Source organism: Pholcus phalangioides, unplaced genomic scaffold (genome assembly GCF_987345545.1).
Source record: "Pholcus phalangioides strain wild (caught in Gottingen) unplaced genomic scaffold, Ppha-v1.0 ptg000015l_1, whole genome shotgun sequence".
Taxonomy (NCBI): Eukaryota; Metazoa; Arthropoda; class Arachnida; order Araneae; family Pholcidae; genus Pholcus; species Pholcus phalangioides.
The window spans coordinates 26,064,782-26,083,759 of NW_028301608.1; the positions used below are offsets into that span (position 1 = coordinate 26,064,782).

At 32.6% G+C, this 18,978-nt stretch overlaps 1 protein-coding gene across 5 annotated transcripts in view; it reads left to right on the forward strand.

Moving 5' to 3' along the window:
- The window catches only part of LOC149075745 (lysosomal protective protein-like), a 38,932-nt gene extending 20,555 nt beyond the window's left edge, over window positions 1-18,377 (forward strand). For all 5 annotated transcript variants that reach the window (XM_089243252.1, XM_089243250.1, XM_089243251.1 and 2 more), the window contains exons 6-11: window positions 2,398-2,494; window positions 7,542-7,712; window positions 8,563-8,696; window positions 12,123-12,288; window positions 15,460-15,552; window positions 18,080-18,377. In XM_089243252.1, the coding sequence (XP_089099378.1) occupies window positions 2,398-2,494; window positions 7,542-7,712; window positions 8,563-8,696; window positions 12,123-12,288; window positions 15,460-15,552; window positions 18,080-18,163 (745 nt within the window). In that variant the 3' untranslated portion in view covers window positions 18,164-18,377. The remainder of the gene's footprint in view (window positions 1-2,397; window positions 2,495-7,541; window positions 7,713-8,562; window positions 8,697-12,122; window positions 12,289-15,459; window positions 15,553-18,079) is intronic.
- Window positions 18,378-18,978: the final 601 nt, after the last annotated feature.

Sequence of the window (18,978 nt, forward strand, 5' to 3'; positions counted from 1 at the left end):
TCTGTGAATCTCTCCTGTAGTTTTCATGTATCAGCAGATTCTTGTGCCCTAGCTATCATTAGCTTGCTGCTTCCTCACTTTGATTGTTGTAAATCTGTGACGTCTTGTGGTAGAAACAGTTTTACAAATTGTCAGGTACCGTATAAGATTTCTATTAATCATTGTTCAGGCTCACATGAATATATCATTGGCTCACAGGATCAACGTTTGGTGAACCTCTTGCAAGTTTCAACACAGTATTTGAAAACCAATGTTTTAGGAGGACAGTGACAACTACCATTTGCTCTGTTGTATCTTCATTGTGCTAATTCATTCAACCCTCTATTGAACAAAACTGATTAAAATGATTCTTGGCATTCATAATAATCTATCATTATACAGTCGACATTCATTATAACGACCCAAGGTTAATGCAACCATTCCATTATAACGACCAATACGAGACAAGTCCCCAACTTTTTTATACAACGTCTCCCCTATACAGTTTTCCTTTCAATATAACGATTACCCAATATAATGCCTATTTCCACTGAAACAACAAGGGTTGATATAATGGATGTTAACCAGGGTTGTTGTGATTTAAATCAATTTACTTCAGATATGAAAAAAATATCTGTTTCAATCAAAATTATGTATGCAGCTTTAAAAAGCGATTTAAATTTTTATTAGATTATTTTAATTATTATTATATTTTTAAATATCATTTATAGTATTAAAATATGCATTAATATATACATTAAATATCAGAGATGCGATAGTTATACCGATTTAGCTGACAAATGGTTGCTAAAGATTTACAATGATGAAGTTATGGTATGTAAAGCTGACTTAGAAAATCAGACAGTTTGCATGGCAATTGAGCGATGTATGAATATCCATAATGAATCAGTTATGTGTGTTATCAAACAGTGTAGTAAAGTCATCCATGTTGATACTACTGACACATCTGGCTCATCGCATACTGGAAATTATTTAGCAAATTTGGTTTTCAGTCCAGTGAAATCAACAGAACAAAACTTCAAATGTAAAATATCAAGTTTTGTTACAGACAATAATTGCAAATATGGTTTCTTCCAGAAAGACTCTAGATGAAGAGCTTAGCTTTTCGGAACTTACATATGAGTGCAGTGGCCACATTTTAAAGCTAGCCAAAGATTTGGTTAAAACTAATGTAGCATAGCATGTTATACAAATACAGTACATTTAAATATTTTCACAATCATCATCTCTCAAAGCATGGTATTATACAGAAGGTCAAAGTGCATTGATACTTCTTCTAGAGGAACGATAGAATACTTATTGTCATTCTCTTGAATCTTATGTTAAAATTGGTCAGTTGTTACCACAGTTTGTGAAGACCACAGGTTTTGAATAGATAATGACATCTCCAATAAAATCATAAATGTTGGTTTAAAAAGAAATGTCAAGAACATGATTGCGATTCTGAAATCGATAGCCAGAACTATTGATTTTGTACAAAAAAGCTGCTCTCTAACTGAGTGGGTATTCCTAACTAGCATGGAAAAGGCTGCAATTGAAGATAAAAGAAGCATCAAACAATAAAAAGATCTTGTCTTCAACACATAAAAATATATATGAACAATCATATTAATATATGCACATTTTGATGCATTTATTCTAAGCTCATCAGTATTAACGTCTAATAGGGAATTAATGTCACAAAAGAAGAGAGAAATAAGGGAATAATTTTGTTTGATAAAGAGAATTTATCAAACAAAACTGTAGCTCTAGGTTCCCGGCAATTACATTAAAATTTTTGGGAAGTTGGAACCATTTCATGAAAAAATGTTTTTTTTTTTTTTACCCTAAGGTTGTTGATGCTTTAAGATTTTGAGTGGATGAATAATTTTTATAATGTTTTAGTAAAGATGTAATTACGAAGAGTGATAAGCGATTTTTGAATCTGCTGACCACAGCCAAACCATTGACTGCCTGTGCTAAAATTATTTTTTTTAATATTTGGTGTAGTTCATTCCAGATAGTGAAACAGATTAGGAGTAGGAAAAAGCATCAAAACTAGTTTCTAATGAAGCAAATGAACAATTATTGAGGGTAAAAATGTACGATATATGTAAGATATCTATTCAAGGAATGTAAGGGTTTTCCATTTTTCTTAAGAAAATGTTCTGACATAGCTCACAAATATATCTTTATCTTTAGTTTGCAAATATTTTTTAAATTGTTGTTTTTATAAATTAAAATTTATTTAGTTGTATATTCTAAGAAATTATAGATTAATGTGACTATCATTTTAGTAATATGTACATTTAAATATATATTTTGTTAAAAAATTGTAATTTAAATCAAAAAAATATGATTAAAATCAAAAAATCAACAACCCTGATGAATGTATTTTTTAATGTGAAATATTTTCAGGCAGTGGAAAGCATTGACCGCAGCCTGTTGTGAAGGTATTCCATCAAGAGATACCTGCAATTTTCAAGAGTCAACTGATGAGAAATGTATCGATCTGGTAAAAAATTTATACATTTTTCCTTGTTTGACTAACCTTTTCCCATACAGGTGTGAGGCATCTGACTAGAGGGATAGAAGAAATAAATTTGGGGGAACCCGATTTGAGAGAGACTTTTGTTTGTCCATCCTACAAGGAGCATGTGCGATGATAACTGATAATGATCTATACTTTTAGTCAGACTCTTGAAGGGCAAAGAAAGAAGCACTGACCCTTTTAGAGAATTTTATTGACTTTATATTGAAAACTTCATATTTTTTCTTTTTTTCTATGTATAATTGCATTTTTTTTTACCTTCAACATTAGCGGTTTTGACAATCACTTCTGAGATCACTCATTATAGAGAGATTCACTTTATAAGCTGAACTAGTTATTTCAAACTTTTGCTTTAATTGCAGTTTTTCAATTTATGAATGTATAATTAGTAAAGCTTAGTTTATAAGCAAATTTGCATATTTTGGCAATATTTGTATTACTGCATAGAAATGCATAAAATTGAATTTTTTTTAAACAATTGCACATTTTTCAAGTTTTATGAGAGTTCAGTCATATTTTTGAAATTTTTCAAATAAATATTGCTTATAATATGTTTGCATAACATTGGTTCCATGCAGGGTTGGTAAAAAAACCGGTTTTTTTGAAAAAAACCAAAAAATCGGGTTTTTTTGGTTTAAACCAGGTTTTTTGGTTTAAACCGGTTTTTTTGTTTTAAATAGTATTAACATTAAAAACAATGAAAATTCTGAAAAATCATTCAAACTTCCAATAATTAACAAAAATAAAATGTTTATTAATGTAATTAACACTATTCCCATGCTAATTAATCAATAAATATTTATTAAATTTTAACAAAAACCAACTTTTGCCATTTAATTATTTTTTGCTTAACTCAATGGATTACTGTGTGCTTGAAAATTCTTTTAATGTTGTTATTAATCATATAATATATAAAGGTTTTTCTCCAGTTACTTTCAGTATACTTAATTACGAAGCTATTTTGCAAAAAGTAATAAAAATTAGGTAAATATAATGCATTTAGTGATGCATAAATAATGCAGATTAATTAACGATGATTTACGATATACAGGGTGATTATAACTAAGGTTCTGATTTCAAAACACTAAAAAAAGAGAGATTGTCAGAATGACTTGAAAATTGACATGAATATTCCTGAAAAAATTCAATTTTATTTGATAAAGGGGAAAAAATACTTTAAAATGTAAAATTAATGACATCATCCAACATGTGGGAAATTTGCTCGCAGAATGGAAACGATAGCCAGTCAAGACAAAATTATAACTTAATTATAGTATTGCACGAGTCCATAATTCACGGAAACATCACAAAAAAAATGAAGAAATTGAACAAATAACTACAACTTACTCAAAAAATTTTAAATATGTTGTCCACCGCGTGTTCTGGCTATGAGGCTGAAAGCACAAATATTCTTGTTCAACAGCAGAATCGGAGTATGCCATGGTCATAATGTGGATGTGCTTGCAATTCAGCTTTATTAAACCAAACGCGCCCCCTTTCCCCCGTTCATATTCCTGAGGAATGAGGAACTTCTAACATATAGGGAATGTGCTGGAGATTACAGTTCATCAAAGTTTGCAATCTGACCACTGTTTATAACATTTTGAGGTACCTCCATAGCCAGTAGTTGCAAGGGTTAAGGTGCATCCTGTCAAAATGGGTCTTCAGCAGCTGCTTTGCTGGTATTGAAATGTGCATCTTGATAGAAGTTCTATCCACACACTGATGCTGTGGAAGTGCCGAAATGATGTGGTTGCACAAAATAGATTATACTGCTGGCCAAGTACAGCATCATCTACTTGCACATTTTGCACTTTTTTCTTTTGCGAAAGAAACGTCCATTGCTTCAGGAGTATTCATGCAAATTTTCAGGTCATTCCGATCAGTACTTATTGTATAGTTTTGGAATCAAAACTTAAATTATAATCACCCTGTATATAGCTGATTATTTTTTATAAATCTGTTACTACTATACAGTAGAACCTTGATTAACTGGGCTTAACAGTGTGTGTGTGAAAGTATAAAAAAACAACTATTGAATATTAAGACTGGGAGATATACAGTAGGAGATGTGCTACTTCTTATGGGAATGAAAATGTATGTGAGGTAATGTAACAACTAGTACACTAGTCTTTGTCCTTTAAGGACAGCTGGTGTCTTTATTGGATTATAGGACCACCTGCCCCTAGCATGATGGTGTCACTACTGTAGCTGCTTCTTTGTGAAGGGAAAAAGAAACCCTGTGAGATATGTAATACATCACTACATTTAGATGTGTGATGCAATCCTTATTCATGAATTTGCTAAAGATAGAGCATCAGAATGTAGCCAAAGGTTAGAAAATTTTGTAAGAATGAGAAGTTTTGGCTTTTATATATAACTTTAAATGACTAAGATACTTCATATGAAAAATATATATATTCTGGCCACTTTTATGAGACTTTTTGAAAAAAACCACTTATAAAATCTTATGTCATTTAAAGATATACCGTCAGAATGTACCCCAAGGATATAAAATGAGATAAAAATGAAACATTTTGGCTAATAATGAACAAATATGATATTTTTCAGGGAAAAAAATGATATTTAGGCCACTTTTATCGGATTTTTTAAAAAAACCAGTTGGTTAAAACCAAGGTTTAAACCATGGTTTAAACCAACGTGGTTTAAACCAATCCATGTAAAATATAAGCAACATTTAGGAAGAGAGGTGAATTTAGGGAATTACTAAAGATGTTTGTAGCCTTTGATGGACCAACTCAACTAGGCAGAGTAATATCTAAGGGTTTTGCCATAGCTCAAAAGTGGGTGCTTTATTTACTTGCCACATGGTTTTTCAGCCAAATGTTGAATCTCTTATGAAAAATTGGCCACTTTTGACACTTTGTCACTGGTCACTACTGGTTCATACTTCTTTTCTCTTTTGAGATTTTTTCTATTAGTGAGAAGCTGCTAGTAACAATAGATTCCCAAATGAAGAATAACATGTAGAAGTTATTTGCAGGAGAATTTTTTTTTGTACTAAAAAATATAAAAAAATGCACTAAAGAAATAAAATATGCATTTGAAAAAAATATATATATAGAGAGAGAGATTCACTTTATAAGCTGAACTAGTTATTTCAAACTTTTGCTGTAATTGCAGTTTTTCAATTTATGAATGTATAGTAAAGCATAGTTTATAAGCAAATTTGCATATTTTGGCCATATTTGTATTACTGCATAGAAATGCGTAAAATTGAATTTTATATATATATACACATGTCCATAAATTAAGAATAATTCAGAATCACACGGAAATAGAAATCTAAAGTAAAAATTTCACCTGTAGAATTATCACACACATCTGCAAGAATGATATGCAAATTTCAGGAAGCCACCAGATGATGCTGATAGTACGTCACAATGACGAGAGTGTAAGAGGGGGGTATATAAGGAATGGTGGCAAAGAAGTAAAATTGTTCACAAGAGTTCTGTAAGGCGCTCAGTGCCATAAGCGAATAGTTATGGCACAGAGGACGCATGTGGATGATTTTTTACATGGTAGAATTATCGGCCGCTTGGAATGTGGGCGTACTCAAATGGAAGTATCGAGGAACTTGGAATTGCCCAAAGTGTCATTTCTAGGCTTTGGCAACGATTCCAAGATAACGGAAATGTCAGTAGACGTTACATTACAGGTCGCCCCCGAGTTACAACGCCGAATGAAGACCGGTATTTGGCAGTAACTGCCAAAAGAAGCAGACGGAGCACAGCATCCGACCTGTCTCATCAGCTATCTGCAGCCACGGATACCACAGTTTCAAGGCAAACTGTGTACAGACGTTTGGGAGATATTGGTCTATATGCTTTCAGGCCTGTCAGATGTGTTCCGCTCATGGCAACTCACTGTCAGCAGCGATTAGCCTGGAGTAGAGAACATGCAATGTAGACATCGTCACAGTGGGCTTGTGTGATGTTTTCCGACGAATCCAAGTTTAGCTTGCAGTCTGATTCACGTCTGACTTTCATATAGAGAACGCCAGGTACCCGTTACCACCAAGACAACATCATTGAACGACACCGTTACGGTAGTGCAGCATTGCTCGTTTGGGGTGGAATTATACTGGGTTCCAGAACAGATCTGCATGTTCAAACCAGAACCATGAAAGCCCAAATTTATCGGGACATCATTCTGGAACAACATGTCTGTTTGTTTAGGGGTGCCATTTTTGTTTATGGATGACAACGCCCGTCCTCACCGAGCAAACATCGTAAACGAATGCCTTGAATCTGAGGATATAACCCGTATGGAATGGCCAGCATTCTCACTAGACTTGAATCCGATAGAGCATGTGTGGGACATGCTTGGCCGACGAGTTGCAGCCCGTCAACCACCTCCTGCATGTGTACCAGAACTTCGGAGAGCATTGCTTGCTGAGTGGAGTGATCTTCCCCAAGATCAGATCGATAATTTGATACTCAGCATGCCTAGGCGTTGTACGGACTGTATTTCATCGCATGGGAGACATACAATGTACTAACCATCATACCAACCATGTAATAGTAAGTTTTTGTAAAGGAGATATTTTTTACAATTGCTCCAGGGAGCAAAAATCGTAGTTTTTATGAATGGTATCATACATATACACCATTGTTTTTGTTCTTTATCTTTTGTTTAATAAATGGGCTTTATGAATAAGTAACGTTTGTTTTGTTTCTGAACCTTTATTTGCCGGAGCTGGCATTATCCTTGATTTATGGACATGAGTGTATTTTTACTTATTTTTATTTTTTTGCTTTTTAACTGCATATTTAATTTTTAATGCATATTTTATCAGTTTTAAAACATATTTTGGAACAATTAACTACTTTTTTGATGATTTTTTCAATGGATATTTTGATAGTTTTTGGTGCATATTTGCATATTTTAGTGTATATAATCCAAGCTTCAAATCAACATTTTCCATTTAGCTTGCTGGTGTCATTTTTTAATAATATTTTTAATATCTGTGTGATCACCTATATTACAGTTGAAGGCTGCTAACAAATTAATATATGAATCCGGCTTAAATATGTACAATCTTTATGCTGACTGTACTTCAGACAAGAGTTTATTAAGAAGCAACATGATGAATAAAACAACAATTGGAAGAGATGTTGTAGATAAGATGAATTTATTGAGGTATTCATCTATTCATATGGTAAGTGTTTTTAATTTACAAGCATTTTTTATTCCAAATTTTAATGACATTTATTAGCATCAAGATTTATTCTTCTGATCAGTGATTGCCAATGCAATCATTTGGGTTTTCTGGATAACAATGAAAGAGCTATTGCTTTTGGTCACACCTTAAATACAAATGGTAGCTGATGAAGCCCATTTACCATTAAATGAGTTGTCCTTGGTAGAGAGTTTTCTGATACAGAGAGGTATGATGACAAGATTAACACAGAAGCACCTTGTTACAGCAGGAAGTTCCCTCCCCTAGGAGTTAAAGCATTAATAGACAGCTGGACATTTGCAGCAGAATTTTCATATATCTTACATTTTCATAATTTTTTAGGAACATGTGCAGTGCTTCTCATATCTTGTTCTGTGTTATGGTTAGGAAACAGTTAACATGGTCTTTGGAAATGATTAATTGTGCTTTGAAGAGCACATAATAACAGTCAACACTTGACTTTACGAACCTCCAAGTTACAAACTGCACATTTTTAAGGGTCTGTAGGGTTTCGTAAAAATGAGCTTTGGCTGTTGTGTGAAAGTGGCAGAAAAATAAAAAATATTCCATTTTAAAGGAAAGTTTTCAAAATTTACACAAGTAGAAATTTGAATGTATGTGATTCTGGATGCTACTGTAATAATACATATAAGAAAAATGAGACTTCAAAAAAAAATTGTTGCACTCCCTTTCTCCATTTTGAAGAAACAATATTTTCAATTTTATGAATTAACAGGATTTCAGGTATTCTATCAAAAATTTTGTTGCACTGAAAATTCTTTAGTCATTAGAGACTCAACAAATCTTTTCTTGTAAATATTCAAACTAGGGACTTGGGAAATTGAAATCCAAAGAATCTGTTCCTTGCACTGATGCATCAGATTTACGGCAATATTTGAATCAGAATGAAGTCAGATTAGCTCTTCACATTGTTCCTGCAGCTCCTAAGTGGGATTTATGCAGGTTAGTTTATTTACTTATTTTTTATTCTTTCAAAATCCTATTGAAAACTCCTCTTTTTTTTTAAATGAAATTTGATAACTGTTGTTTAGAAGGTGATCAAAATGTTCTTGTCATTTCTAATTTTCAGAAACAAAGGTGAACAATAATTGCAACACATTCTTAGTCCTGAAACTAATCATCATTTGCATCTAGTACCTTTTTCTTTCATAACATGAAAATTCAAGCATTTACAATCTTTACTTCAAAATATGGGAGAGAGATAGCAACACCAGCAGAACTCCAATAACATAAATATGTCAGGGTCACACATATACATACACACGTACATACACAACACGTTTCCGCATGCACCAATTCATTTGAAATTCCCATTGCAAGGTCTTGAGGTAGGATGACCAGATGTCCTGGGTTTTTTGATAATGCAATGTCTGAGAGACGTTGTCAGGATGCTTCTGTTTGTCCCAGTTTTTCTCTTTGTGTAATCAAAGATTTAAATGGAATATTTTTGAATATTTAACTGTTTCGTCGTGAAGTTTTGAAGTACCCATACTTTTTGTGTTTTCATATCAAGAGAGTTGTCATCAACATTGCCACAATTTGAGGTGGAATACCTATCTTACACATTGTTGCATTGCAGATTGGCTTTTTGTTTGGTATTCAAAGTCAGCAAAACCTTTACCAGACATGGCAGAATCGTTTAAAAATGACTGCACGGTTCTCCTTGGGACAAATAATTTTCACTTATTTGTGACATTATATTATATAGAGTAAAATTTTCATTTTGTTGTAGATCAACCACATAGTTTTTCTATACACAATTATTTTTCAATCAATATGTTGCTATATTACTGTTATTCTCCTCATAACTTGAAAATTGTAAAAGGTGTAGGGTTACCAGAAGTCCTTCTTTTGTTGTCCTTTCGAGCATCCACCCCAAATTTTATAAAATTCATTATTTCATCCTTTTCAAGTTTCCAGAATCAATGGGGTTTTTTTCACTCCGAAACGTTTCTTCATTGGCATCAGGAAATAATGGAAATGGAAATAATTAGTTCTTATTTAATTTGAATTTGTAGTAGGATTGTGCAGAACACATAATGAAAACTCTAAAACATAAAAAAATATTTGGTGGATTTTTTCGGGAAAGTGTAATTAAGGCTTCAAGGAAGCAGTGAAGTCAAGCTCAAGTAGCATGTGATTTTGTATTTCAAGACAGTTCATAAGGTTGTAAAATCATGTTTAATAATCACGGGAACTAGTAAAATGCAGTTTTTTCAATACGAGCAAAGAAGACAATATATATTATAGATATCACAATCAAAATACAAGCAAAAAATGTCCACTAGGCAAAAAACCTGGTGAATTTAATTTAAAACATGGACTGAATGTGAGTTTATCACTTGTAAAACATCGACTGTACATTATGGGTTTGTTTGGTGTCTTCCAAGTGAAAAAAAAATCTTTATTACACATTTGCAGAAGGACAGTGGAGAATTATGCCAATCTTCCTATTGACAGGAGAAACAATCCAAGGTACAAATGGATAATATATAATACACATATGCGATATTATAGGTTCTTATAGGTAGTTGTAATGCAATTATTAAAGTACCGTATAGAGATGGGGGAGAGATAAATATTCTGCTGTTATTCAGTGTTTGACCTATTCCGTCAAATGTTTCATTTGGCCAAATAATGCTTAGGTATCCAGCTGAATTTCTGTGTAAATCAAAGTATCAAACTAATTTTAAAAAATTATATTAATTGGAATTTTTTACATAAATTAATTAGATGTAAAATTGTAACAAGTGTTGAAAAAAAAATTGATTCTGTAAGTATTATTAAAGCGTAATGTATCATCATTAAATTTGATTGTCATTATCATGGCAAAAATCTTTCCATTACCGTTTTTTAAATAATTATTTAAATAATAAATTGCATAATTTTTAAAATTCTATATCAGTCATTTGAATTTACCAATAATTTTATTTTCAATTAAAAATAATTTTATTCATGATTGTGATGAATTTTAAGAAAATTTATATTCAACCGCCAAATATTTTAAGCAAACACAAGAGACAGGTTTCGTTGCAAAAATGTTATTTCATCACCACATGTCATTCTTTACGATGTGACACATGCCACTATTACTGATATTCCAGCACAACAATGACTAAATATGGCTCAAAAGTGGTTGTGCATTACTTGGAAGGCAAGAAAATGAGAGTTTTGTGGGTGGTGAAGTCAGAGCCATAATTTAAATACCGTCAAACATTCATGGATTGAATTTGATAGACAAGTCAGAGCCAGAAATTATGTAAATTTGTTTTTCAATTGTGTGAAAAAAGAATGGAAAAGAATGCCCACTGACAATGGGACAAACTCATTGAGTCCATACCAAAACATGGTATAAGTAGTTTTACAATTTAAACCTTTTCCAACAAAGTGTTGACTTATTCTACTTTGCTATGGTGTTCACTACATGACTGATTTGATTATTTAGTAGTTTTTTTTTTTTTGCTTTCATGTTTGTGTCAAAAGACTTTTTAACTGACAAAAAGCAAACTAATTTTTTTTCTGAATTTTGTGAAACCATAAATGTGTCTGTAAAATTTGTATTTGAATTTTTTAATGAAATCTATCCTGTGTAACATAAACACTGAGTTTCATTACAAATTATTGTGAGCAAACAATTGTGTATCTAAAGACTTTCAAGCGCTACTGTATTCTAACCATGGCCCAGCTTGTTCCAGGATAATATGAAAAATATAGTCCTAAAGACAGCTCTAGAAGAAGAAAATTGCAACATTCGTTTTTAGAATACCATCATTTGTTCACCATTAGCTAATGCTGCGTAATGAAGTGTGAAGGGACGGAGCGTTCCCTCTTCCATTAAAAAATGAGGAAAATATGTGATCTATAAATTATTTCTTTGCTAAAAAGCAATGCTTCTGAAAAAAAAAAAACACCTTATGAGGATGGAGCTTAACAGGGCTAGAAAATAACAGTAAATGTAATAAATATCAATAAATTCAACAAATTAGTGTCTGCAAAAGAAGCGGGTTTACTGTAGTTACGATGTTTTTGGTTTGCTTTAAATATAGTTGATTATTGTAAAATTCTCGCCCTTATGGATATTTGGTTGAGTCCGTTTTGGATGTATGCACAAAACAATTGGAGTTAAGCATTTCATTTTTTGAAAATTTATGAAAAGAATACGAGTATAAGCCTACAGAAGAAATCTCACTTCCCTGGAAGTATTTTTTTCACCAAAACGTTATTAATAAAAGAATTATTGAAAATGCAAAATAAAAACACAATGGTTATCACCTATAATCTTGTTATTTGTAACTAAAATGTGATTGATATGTTAGTTTTATGAGGTTTGTTGTTGGTCATGTTATCCTATTTCTTAATTTTCTCCAGTTCTTTCATAACCGAAACATATGAAAGGCTGTATGACAATATGAAGGATCAGGTGATGCAGCTTATTAGCGATGGTGGTATCAAGGGTCTGATATACAATGGCGATGTTGATATGGCTTGTAACTTTCTTGGTGATGAATGGTTCGTTGAGGATTTAGAACTGAATGTAAGTAGTTGTAAAACTGCTGTTGGCTGATAAGATTGTTGTTTACCAATAGATATAGAAAGCTTGATTTTATTTAAGAATTAAAATCCTTTTTTTTTTTTGCTTTTTGTAAAAAATGAATGTAGCTTATGTTTTGTATACAGTTTGATGCACTACCATTCTATGAGTTGATTTTAGAAATTGTTACATTTCCATTTAACTTCAGCTTACATTTAGTATTCTTGTATCTGTTTTTCTTTTGTTAATATTGCTTATCTCAAACAACCTTTGCACACTGTCAAACATTAACCACTGTTATTGATTGTGTTTGATTCAAAAAGTTTTGGTTAATTCCAATAATTGTTTTGGTGAGGGCTCATATACCATTAATTTCAATGCTTTTTCTTGATAATCAATGCAGACCTATATGATCACTTGCCCATGATGACTTTTATTTTAAAGGGAAAATCAAAATGTTGCAAAGAGATGAACCTGAAGGAATGAAACATTCATTTACAGTTATATTACCCTTTAGGTATGTGAGGCTGGTCATCCACGGAAAGCAACTTGAAGCAACAAATAAGGCATGTACAATTGACTGTATTTGCAAGACTAATCCCATTGCACAGAAAGTAAGAGAATATCATCCTCTTGAGCGAGTGACTTCCAGCAACAGCAGCAGACAGTGACAAAATCTGAATAGAATTTGATTTTATTCATCTTGCCTTATCTACACAGGCACAATACAATTGCTTATGTTTTTCGCATCCCCTGCTCTATTTTTCCCCTTTTTATATCTCTATCTTCCCTCCCCCTCCTTTTCCTCGTAAGCATGGAAGCTGAAAATTTGATAATCGCTGTTTGCCGGTTGTGGTAGTGAGAGTAATCGATTAAATATTATTTTTATTTATTCACAACACAAATGCCTTCTTCAAGTTCATGTCAGATGTCTTGCATTGCATATGAACTTAATAAAGGAATGGTCCTCTGGATCACAATTTCTCAAATTTTAGTTTCTCAATATTTCCTCAAGTTCATTATAGAATAACACACATATCGACATGGATTATATATACGGTCATGAACAGAGCAGCATGTAAGGTCACTTTCAGTAGGCAATGTCAGATGCCTCTTGTCATCTGAATCAATGTCGGCTATTGTAGACTGCAAGTTGTTGCTTCCAGTGAACAACTCTGAGTGCAGTAGAACCTTGTTTATCCAAACATCAATTTTCCAAACAACTCGATCAAGCGAACACCTTTTCAATTTAACTCATTTTCAGTTTCCTATAGTCAGTGATGCTCAACAGTTTGTATTTTCTTGGGACTTGACTTCTCTCATCTCCTAACTCGATAGCTTTGTTCTATTACACAATAATTCACTTCCACACAGTTTTACATACTGTACCAGTTTTACATACTGTACCAGTTTTACATACTGTACCAGTAAGTGTAAGTAGGGACGAATCTGGATACATTGTATATTGTAATTATAAACGATTGTTTGACAACACGACATTTTGTTTGACAAACAAACAAACACATGAATAAGAGCAGATTTTTTTAGCTGTCATCTTTTTCTTTTTCATCTGACGAATTCATTTTAATCCTATGGGCCTGCCTTAAAGAAAGGAAGAAGAGGGTCTTCTTGGCAGCAAAACAGTTCTTATCACGGTTTAGTCGGGGTGGGGGGGAAGGGGTTGTCATCATCCATAACTTGCTTAACAACAGATATTTTTTAATCTTTCTTTAGCTTTAGTAGTGCCAACACTTTTAGTCTTTCTCGTGTGCAGAATAGCAACAAAACGAAAATGTGTTGTTTTAAGTTGTTTTAAACATCGGAGGAAAAAGTGCAAATTGTAAAAAGATTGAAAGTGGGTTATGGTCTGAAAAAACTTGCAGCTGAATATAGGCTAGGTGTGGCAACCATCAGTGATTTTTAAAAAAAATGTGATAAAAAATAAAATTTTGCAGCCAGTTTGAAAACAAGATGGACTAAAGAAAAAATTCACAATGAAATCGGCAGAGAAGGAAAAGCTTAACAAAGCTGTTTACACATGGTTTGTACAAAAAAGAACTGATGTGTTCCGATAAGTAGGCTGATGCTTCAGGAAAAAGCTGAACTCTTTAATGAAATGCTAGAGGGTGATAAACATTTTCAAGCGATCCTGGGTTGGTTGCAGCGTTTCAAGTCAAGACATGGAATTCATAAACTCAGCATTGAAGGAGAAAAACTGTCCATGAATTCATAAGATGTAGCCTAATTTGTTAAGGAATTGGAAAAAATTGATGAAGATGAAGGTTTAACAAAACTAGTCAAGTTTATAACTGTGAGACTCTACTGGAAAGCTTCCCCATCAAAAACTCTTGTTGGTGGAACTGAATCTACAGCTCCTAGAAGGAAGAAAATAAAAGATCGTGTTACAATCCTTGCATATGTGCATCTGGGAATCATTGCTTGCCCCTAACTATGGTAGACAAAAACTTCAATCCAAGTTGTTTCAAAAATATTAATGTTACCTCATTGCAAGTAAAACATTTGTTGCAGAAAATTGCTTGGATGGATCCAAGTTTGCTGAATGGTTTCAATGCATATTTGTCCCAAAAGTCAAAACAAGATTAAAAGAAAAAGGTTTAGACAAAAAGCAGTTCTAGTAATAGATAATGTACCAACACACCCAGACTGTTTGATGCTCCAGAATGAGGGGATAGTTTGCTTGTTTTTGCCTCTAAACATGACTTCACTATTCAACCTCTTGATCAGGGTCTACTGGAGAGCCTAAAACACCGGTACAGAAAACAGTTAATAAAAAGTTCCTGATTGAGGAAGAGAATTCCTCACAAGATGTTTTTTACGAAAACACTGAATGTCAAAGACTGCTGTTACATGGTAGCAGAAGCTTGGATTTCTCTTCCTCTGGTCACTATCAGGGCCGTCTTAAGAGCATCATGGGCTTCCAGGCCAAGCTGTTTTTTGAGGCCCTACCAGGTAAATTCTAGAAATTTTATGCTCTGTCAACAAAAAAAATCATCAGCTGAATCTCTATTTGTTAACTGAAGCAGAAAAATTATTAAAAACATCTTAGTTCACTGAAAAATTAGTAAGGTTTGTTAAGTTTGTATTAGTAATCGAAAGGTTCGTTAGCTAAAGTATTGCTGTATATTTATTTTTCCTTTTGTGTTTTATTTGAAGGCTACGTCCACATCTTATGAACCATGGAGATTTGATAGGCAAATAGTTGGCTTTTACAAAAGATTTGGAAATCTTGCATTTGTGACTATAAAGGTTTGTTTCTCTTAGATGATATTTTTTTTCAATTGATTTTAGAATTATTTTTCTCATGCTCTGTTTCTGTGTAACTGCCGTTTTTATTTTAGATTTCATAAATGTATTCTGTTCAGGTATTGTTAATTTCTTTTTGAACCATTCAATAATGCTTTTATGAACATTTTCATTAGTAAATGATGTTTTAGAGAAGATATGTTGCTGTTGCAGGAATGGTGTCCAAAAATAGTTATAATTATTTTGGCTCGCATCTCATAATTCTGTAGATATTGAAAACCAGTCCATATTGTAACAAGATGACCCTCTTCTGTTAACTCTCCGATGGTGGCACCGGATCCGAGATATCCTTGCTTGAATTTTCTTATGATCACTCCAAAGTTTAGGAGTGTTGGAGCATCCATCAGTTCTATAGTTTCAGTAATAGTTGGTTGAATTTTTTTTTTACATCATGTATTCTATCACCTTTTTCCTGATGGATATGATATGCACTTCTGATTATATAGTAGATTTTTCATCATGAATCTCATAGATACGATACCATCATTGCTACTATTTCAGAGACACCTCCATCAGAATGTCAAGGTATCTGACTACCTTTCTTAGCACTTTTCTATAGAATTGTACTGAACTTTAATAACATTTTTTTGATAGAAAGTGTCTCAAAATGGTGAAAATGGTAATTTTGGGTCTAACTATCTCACTTTCTATGAAAAAGTAATATTTATGTTAAATTTTAAGCAAAATGCATTTAATACAGTGAAACCTTGAAATAAAAATACTCTGCAGGCAAAGAAAAAGTGTTCTTGTAGAGGGATTATCGTCATATCAAGAAGCACTCTTATCATCATGTGTCACCAAATTTATGTTATAGGTGCCATCTTTTGTAAATCGACATCGCTAGTATAATCAGAAAATGTGCTTTTAATTTATTCCCTGTGAAAAATCATTGATTTGTTGATCACTAAAATTCAGTTGCATGCATTGCTCCTGCAAATTTGTTTACTGCATTGAACTTTAATGTCTTACACAGAAAGCAGCAATAGCAATAACTTTTTGAGCTCGTTTGTTGATCCTGTGGAGCAAATTTACTGATATTATTAGACTCCTTTGAAAGAACAAAAAAAGAAGTGATGAAGCTAAAATTAAATTCAAAAGGGATCAGAGGAAATTAAAAAAATATATTGTTGTAGAATTTTTTCAAAATCTCCTTAAAATATTGTTATAGAGGAATTTATTGTATCGAGTATCATTCTAGTGAGTTTTCACTGTATTCAAAACATGATTGCAAAAAATTCTATGAATGAAATGTTGTTATTTTCACGATACATTCAACCAGTGATGATGCAGATTGTGAAATAAAATTTAAAGGATATGCTCACATAAGTTATACCCAAATCTGTTGATGTACATACAATTTTTTTTTAAATTTAATTTAGCACACCTTTTACAGTATAAAACACTCTAATTAGACAAATTATTGTGAGAAACTTTAGATTTTGGTCCCATATACAAATATGGCGCATTTAAATTTCCTATTACAGTATAACTTCAATTCAACGTCACCATCTTGACCAGGGATGTGACAGATAACCGAATGGACGGATAACAGAAATTTCTTAATACATATGTGCAATAGCGTGATTTCACTGTGGGCTTGGGATGAAAACGAAAATAAAATCATTTAAAAGTGAATAATGCTTACATATTGTATTACATTTACATATGCTTACATTTGTATTTAATTTTACAAAACGATCAATATAATCTTCAATATAAGGTCAGCCTATGCAATGACAACATTGAAAATAGCATCCTTTATGTAGTTTCTCTTCCAAAATTCTTTGGCAGTCATGGCATCATCAGATAAAGCAAGTCTTCAATAAAAGCTTTTTCTGTAACGTCGCTTCATATTTTTAATTATGTCCCGGTCCATAAGCTGGATGGATAAGTAGAGCTGTATTGACTGGGAGAAAGAGGTGTGTTTTTTTGCCATCATCTTTTTTGAGTTCACATGCTGGGTTTGTCGAGACATTGTCCATTAACAGCAGTTCTTCTTGCAGCAACTGCTTTTCTGCTATATATGACCTCTGACTTGAAACACAAAAACGTTGTGTAACCATTCTGAAAACATTGTGGGTCCATCCAAGCACTTTTTTGGGGAAAATAGGCCACTAGCAATGTGTTCATATTTAAATTTTTGGAAGCAGATGGTGTTTTTAGATTTACCAATTACAAGCAAGGGTAATCTATGATTGCCAGTGGCATTTTCACAGACCATAGCAGTGATCCAATCTTTTTGTACCTTAAAACCTGGGGCTGTTGTTTCCTCCTTTTTTTAGATGATGATGACAGATAACAGAAACCGATGGTTAAATGAGTGACGGTTAATCAGTTTTGCTATATAATACAATATTTTGTATCCCAATTTTTTTTCTGTGTATCAAGTAACATTTCAAATGCAGCACTTGATAATGAGATATTGAAATCATTTTAAATGGTTTACCCAATCTCGCTCCTCTCTCTTCAGGGATCAGGCCATATGGTGCCCCAAGACAAGCCAGGTCCAGCTTTCAAGATGATCACAAACTTTTTGTTCAATAAGCCCTTTTAGTAAGACACTGTGATATATATTGGACTGATTTTTTTCTGAACAGTTTTTACTGTATTTTGTTTATAAAAGTTTGTTTTCATTCTTTTTAAGGCATTATCCCTTATGAGGATATTTATGATTACTTATAATGTTTGCTATGTTTACAGTAACCATTCCATTATAACTGTGAGAGATTGTATTTATTCCAATAAAATGGTACTGAATTTTTTCTTTATATAGTCCTTTTTTTTCTTGAAATCAGATGAAATTCACACATATTTCAAATTGATTTTTTCATCGAAAATCATGAGATAATGAAGCATTAATGTAGAAAGAGTAATTGTTTACTTAAGCAAACTTTTACAGCTCAGCACACACATTTCATTCAGCTCAGCAGACCCTTTTAGGCTATCTAGCCATTATTTAGAAGAGAAAAAGAACCCTTTGTGTGTAGGGTTCAACTTACTAAACTAGGGAAAATGCCCCTAATATTACAAAAACCATTTTAACACATTTTCTAAATGCAAATGTAAAAAAGAAAAATCGTAAATCTGTGTGAAAAACTTTTTTTTTCAGTTTCTGCTAATTTTTTTTTACCAGAGAAAAATCGACAGAACGATTAAAGTTTCAGGCTGCTTTTTATCCTAAGAATACAAAAAAGAATGGTGTCATGTGATAGCTGTTCTGGGTTGATAGAGGAGAGGGAAAAAAGATTTCCAGTTGACCTTGATTCCTGTATTCTTGTTATAAAGCTGTTTTTCCTTCCTTGTAGAATGTTCTTAAACACCCCTTTTTTTGGACACATTACAGTATAAAATTGCAAACTTACAATGCAT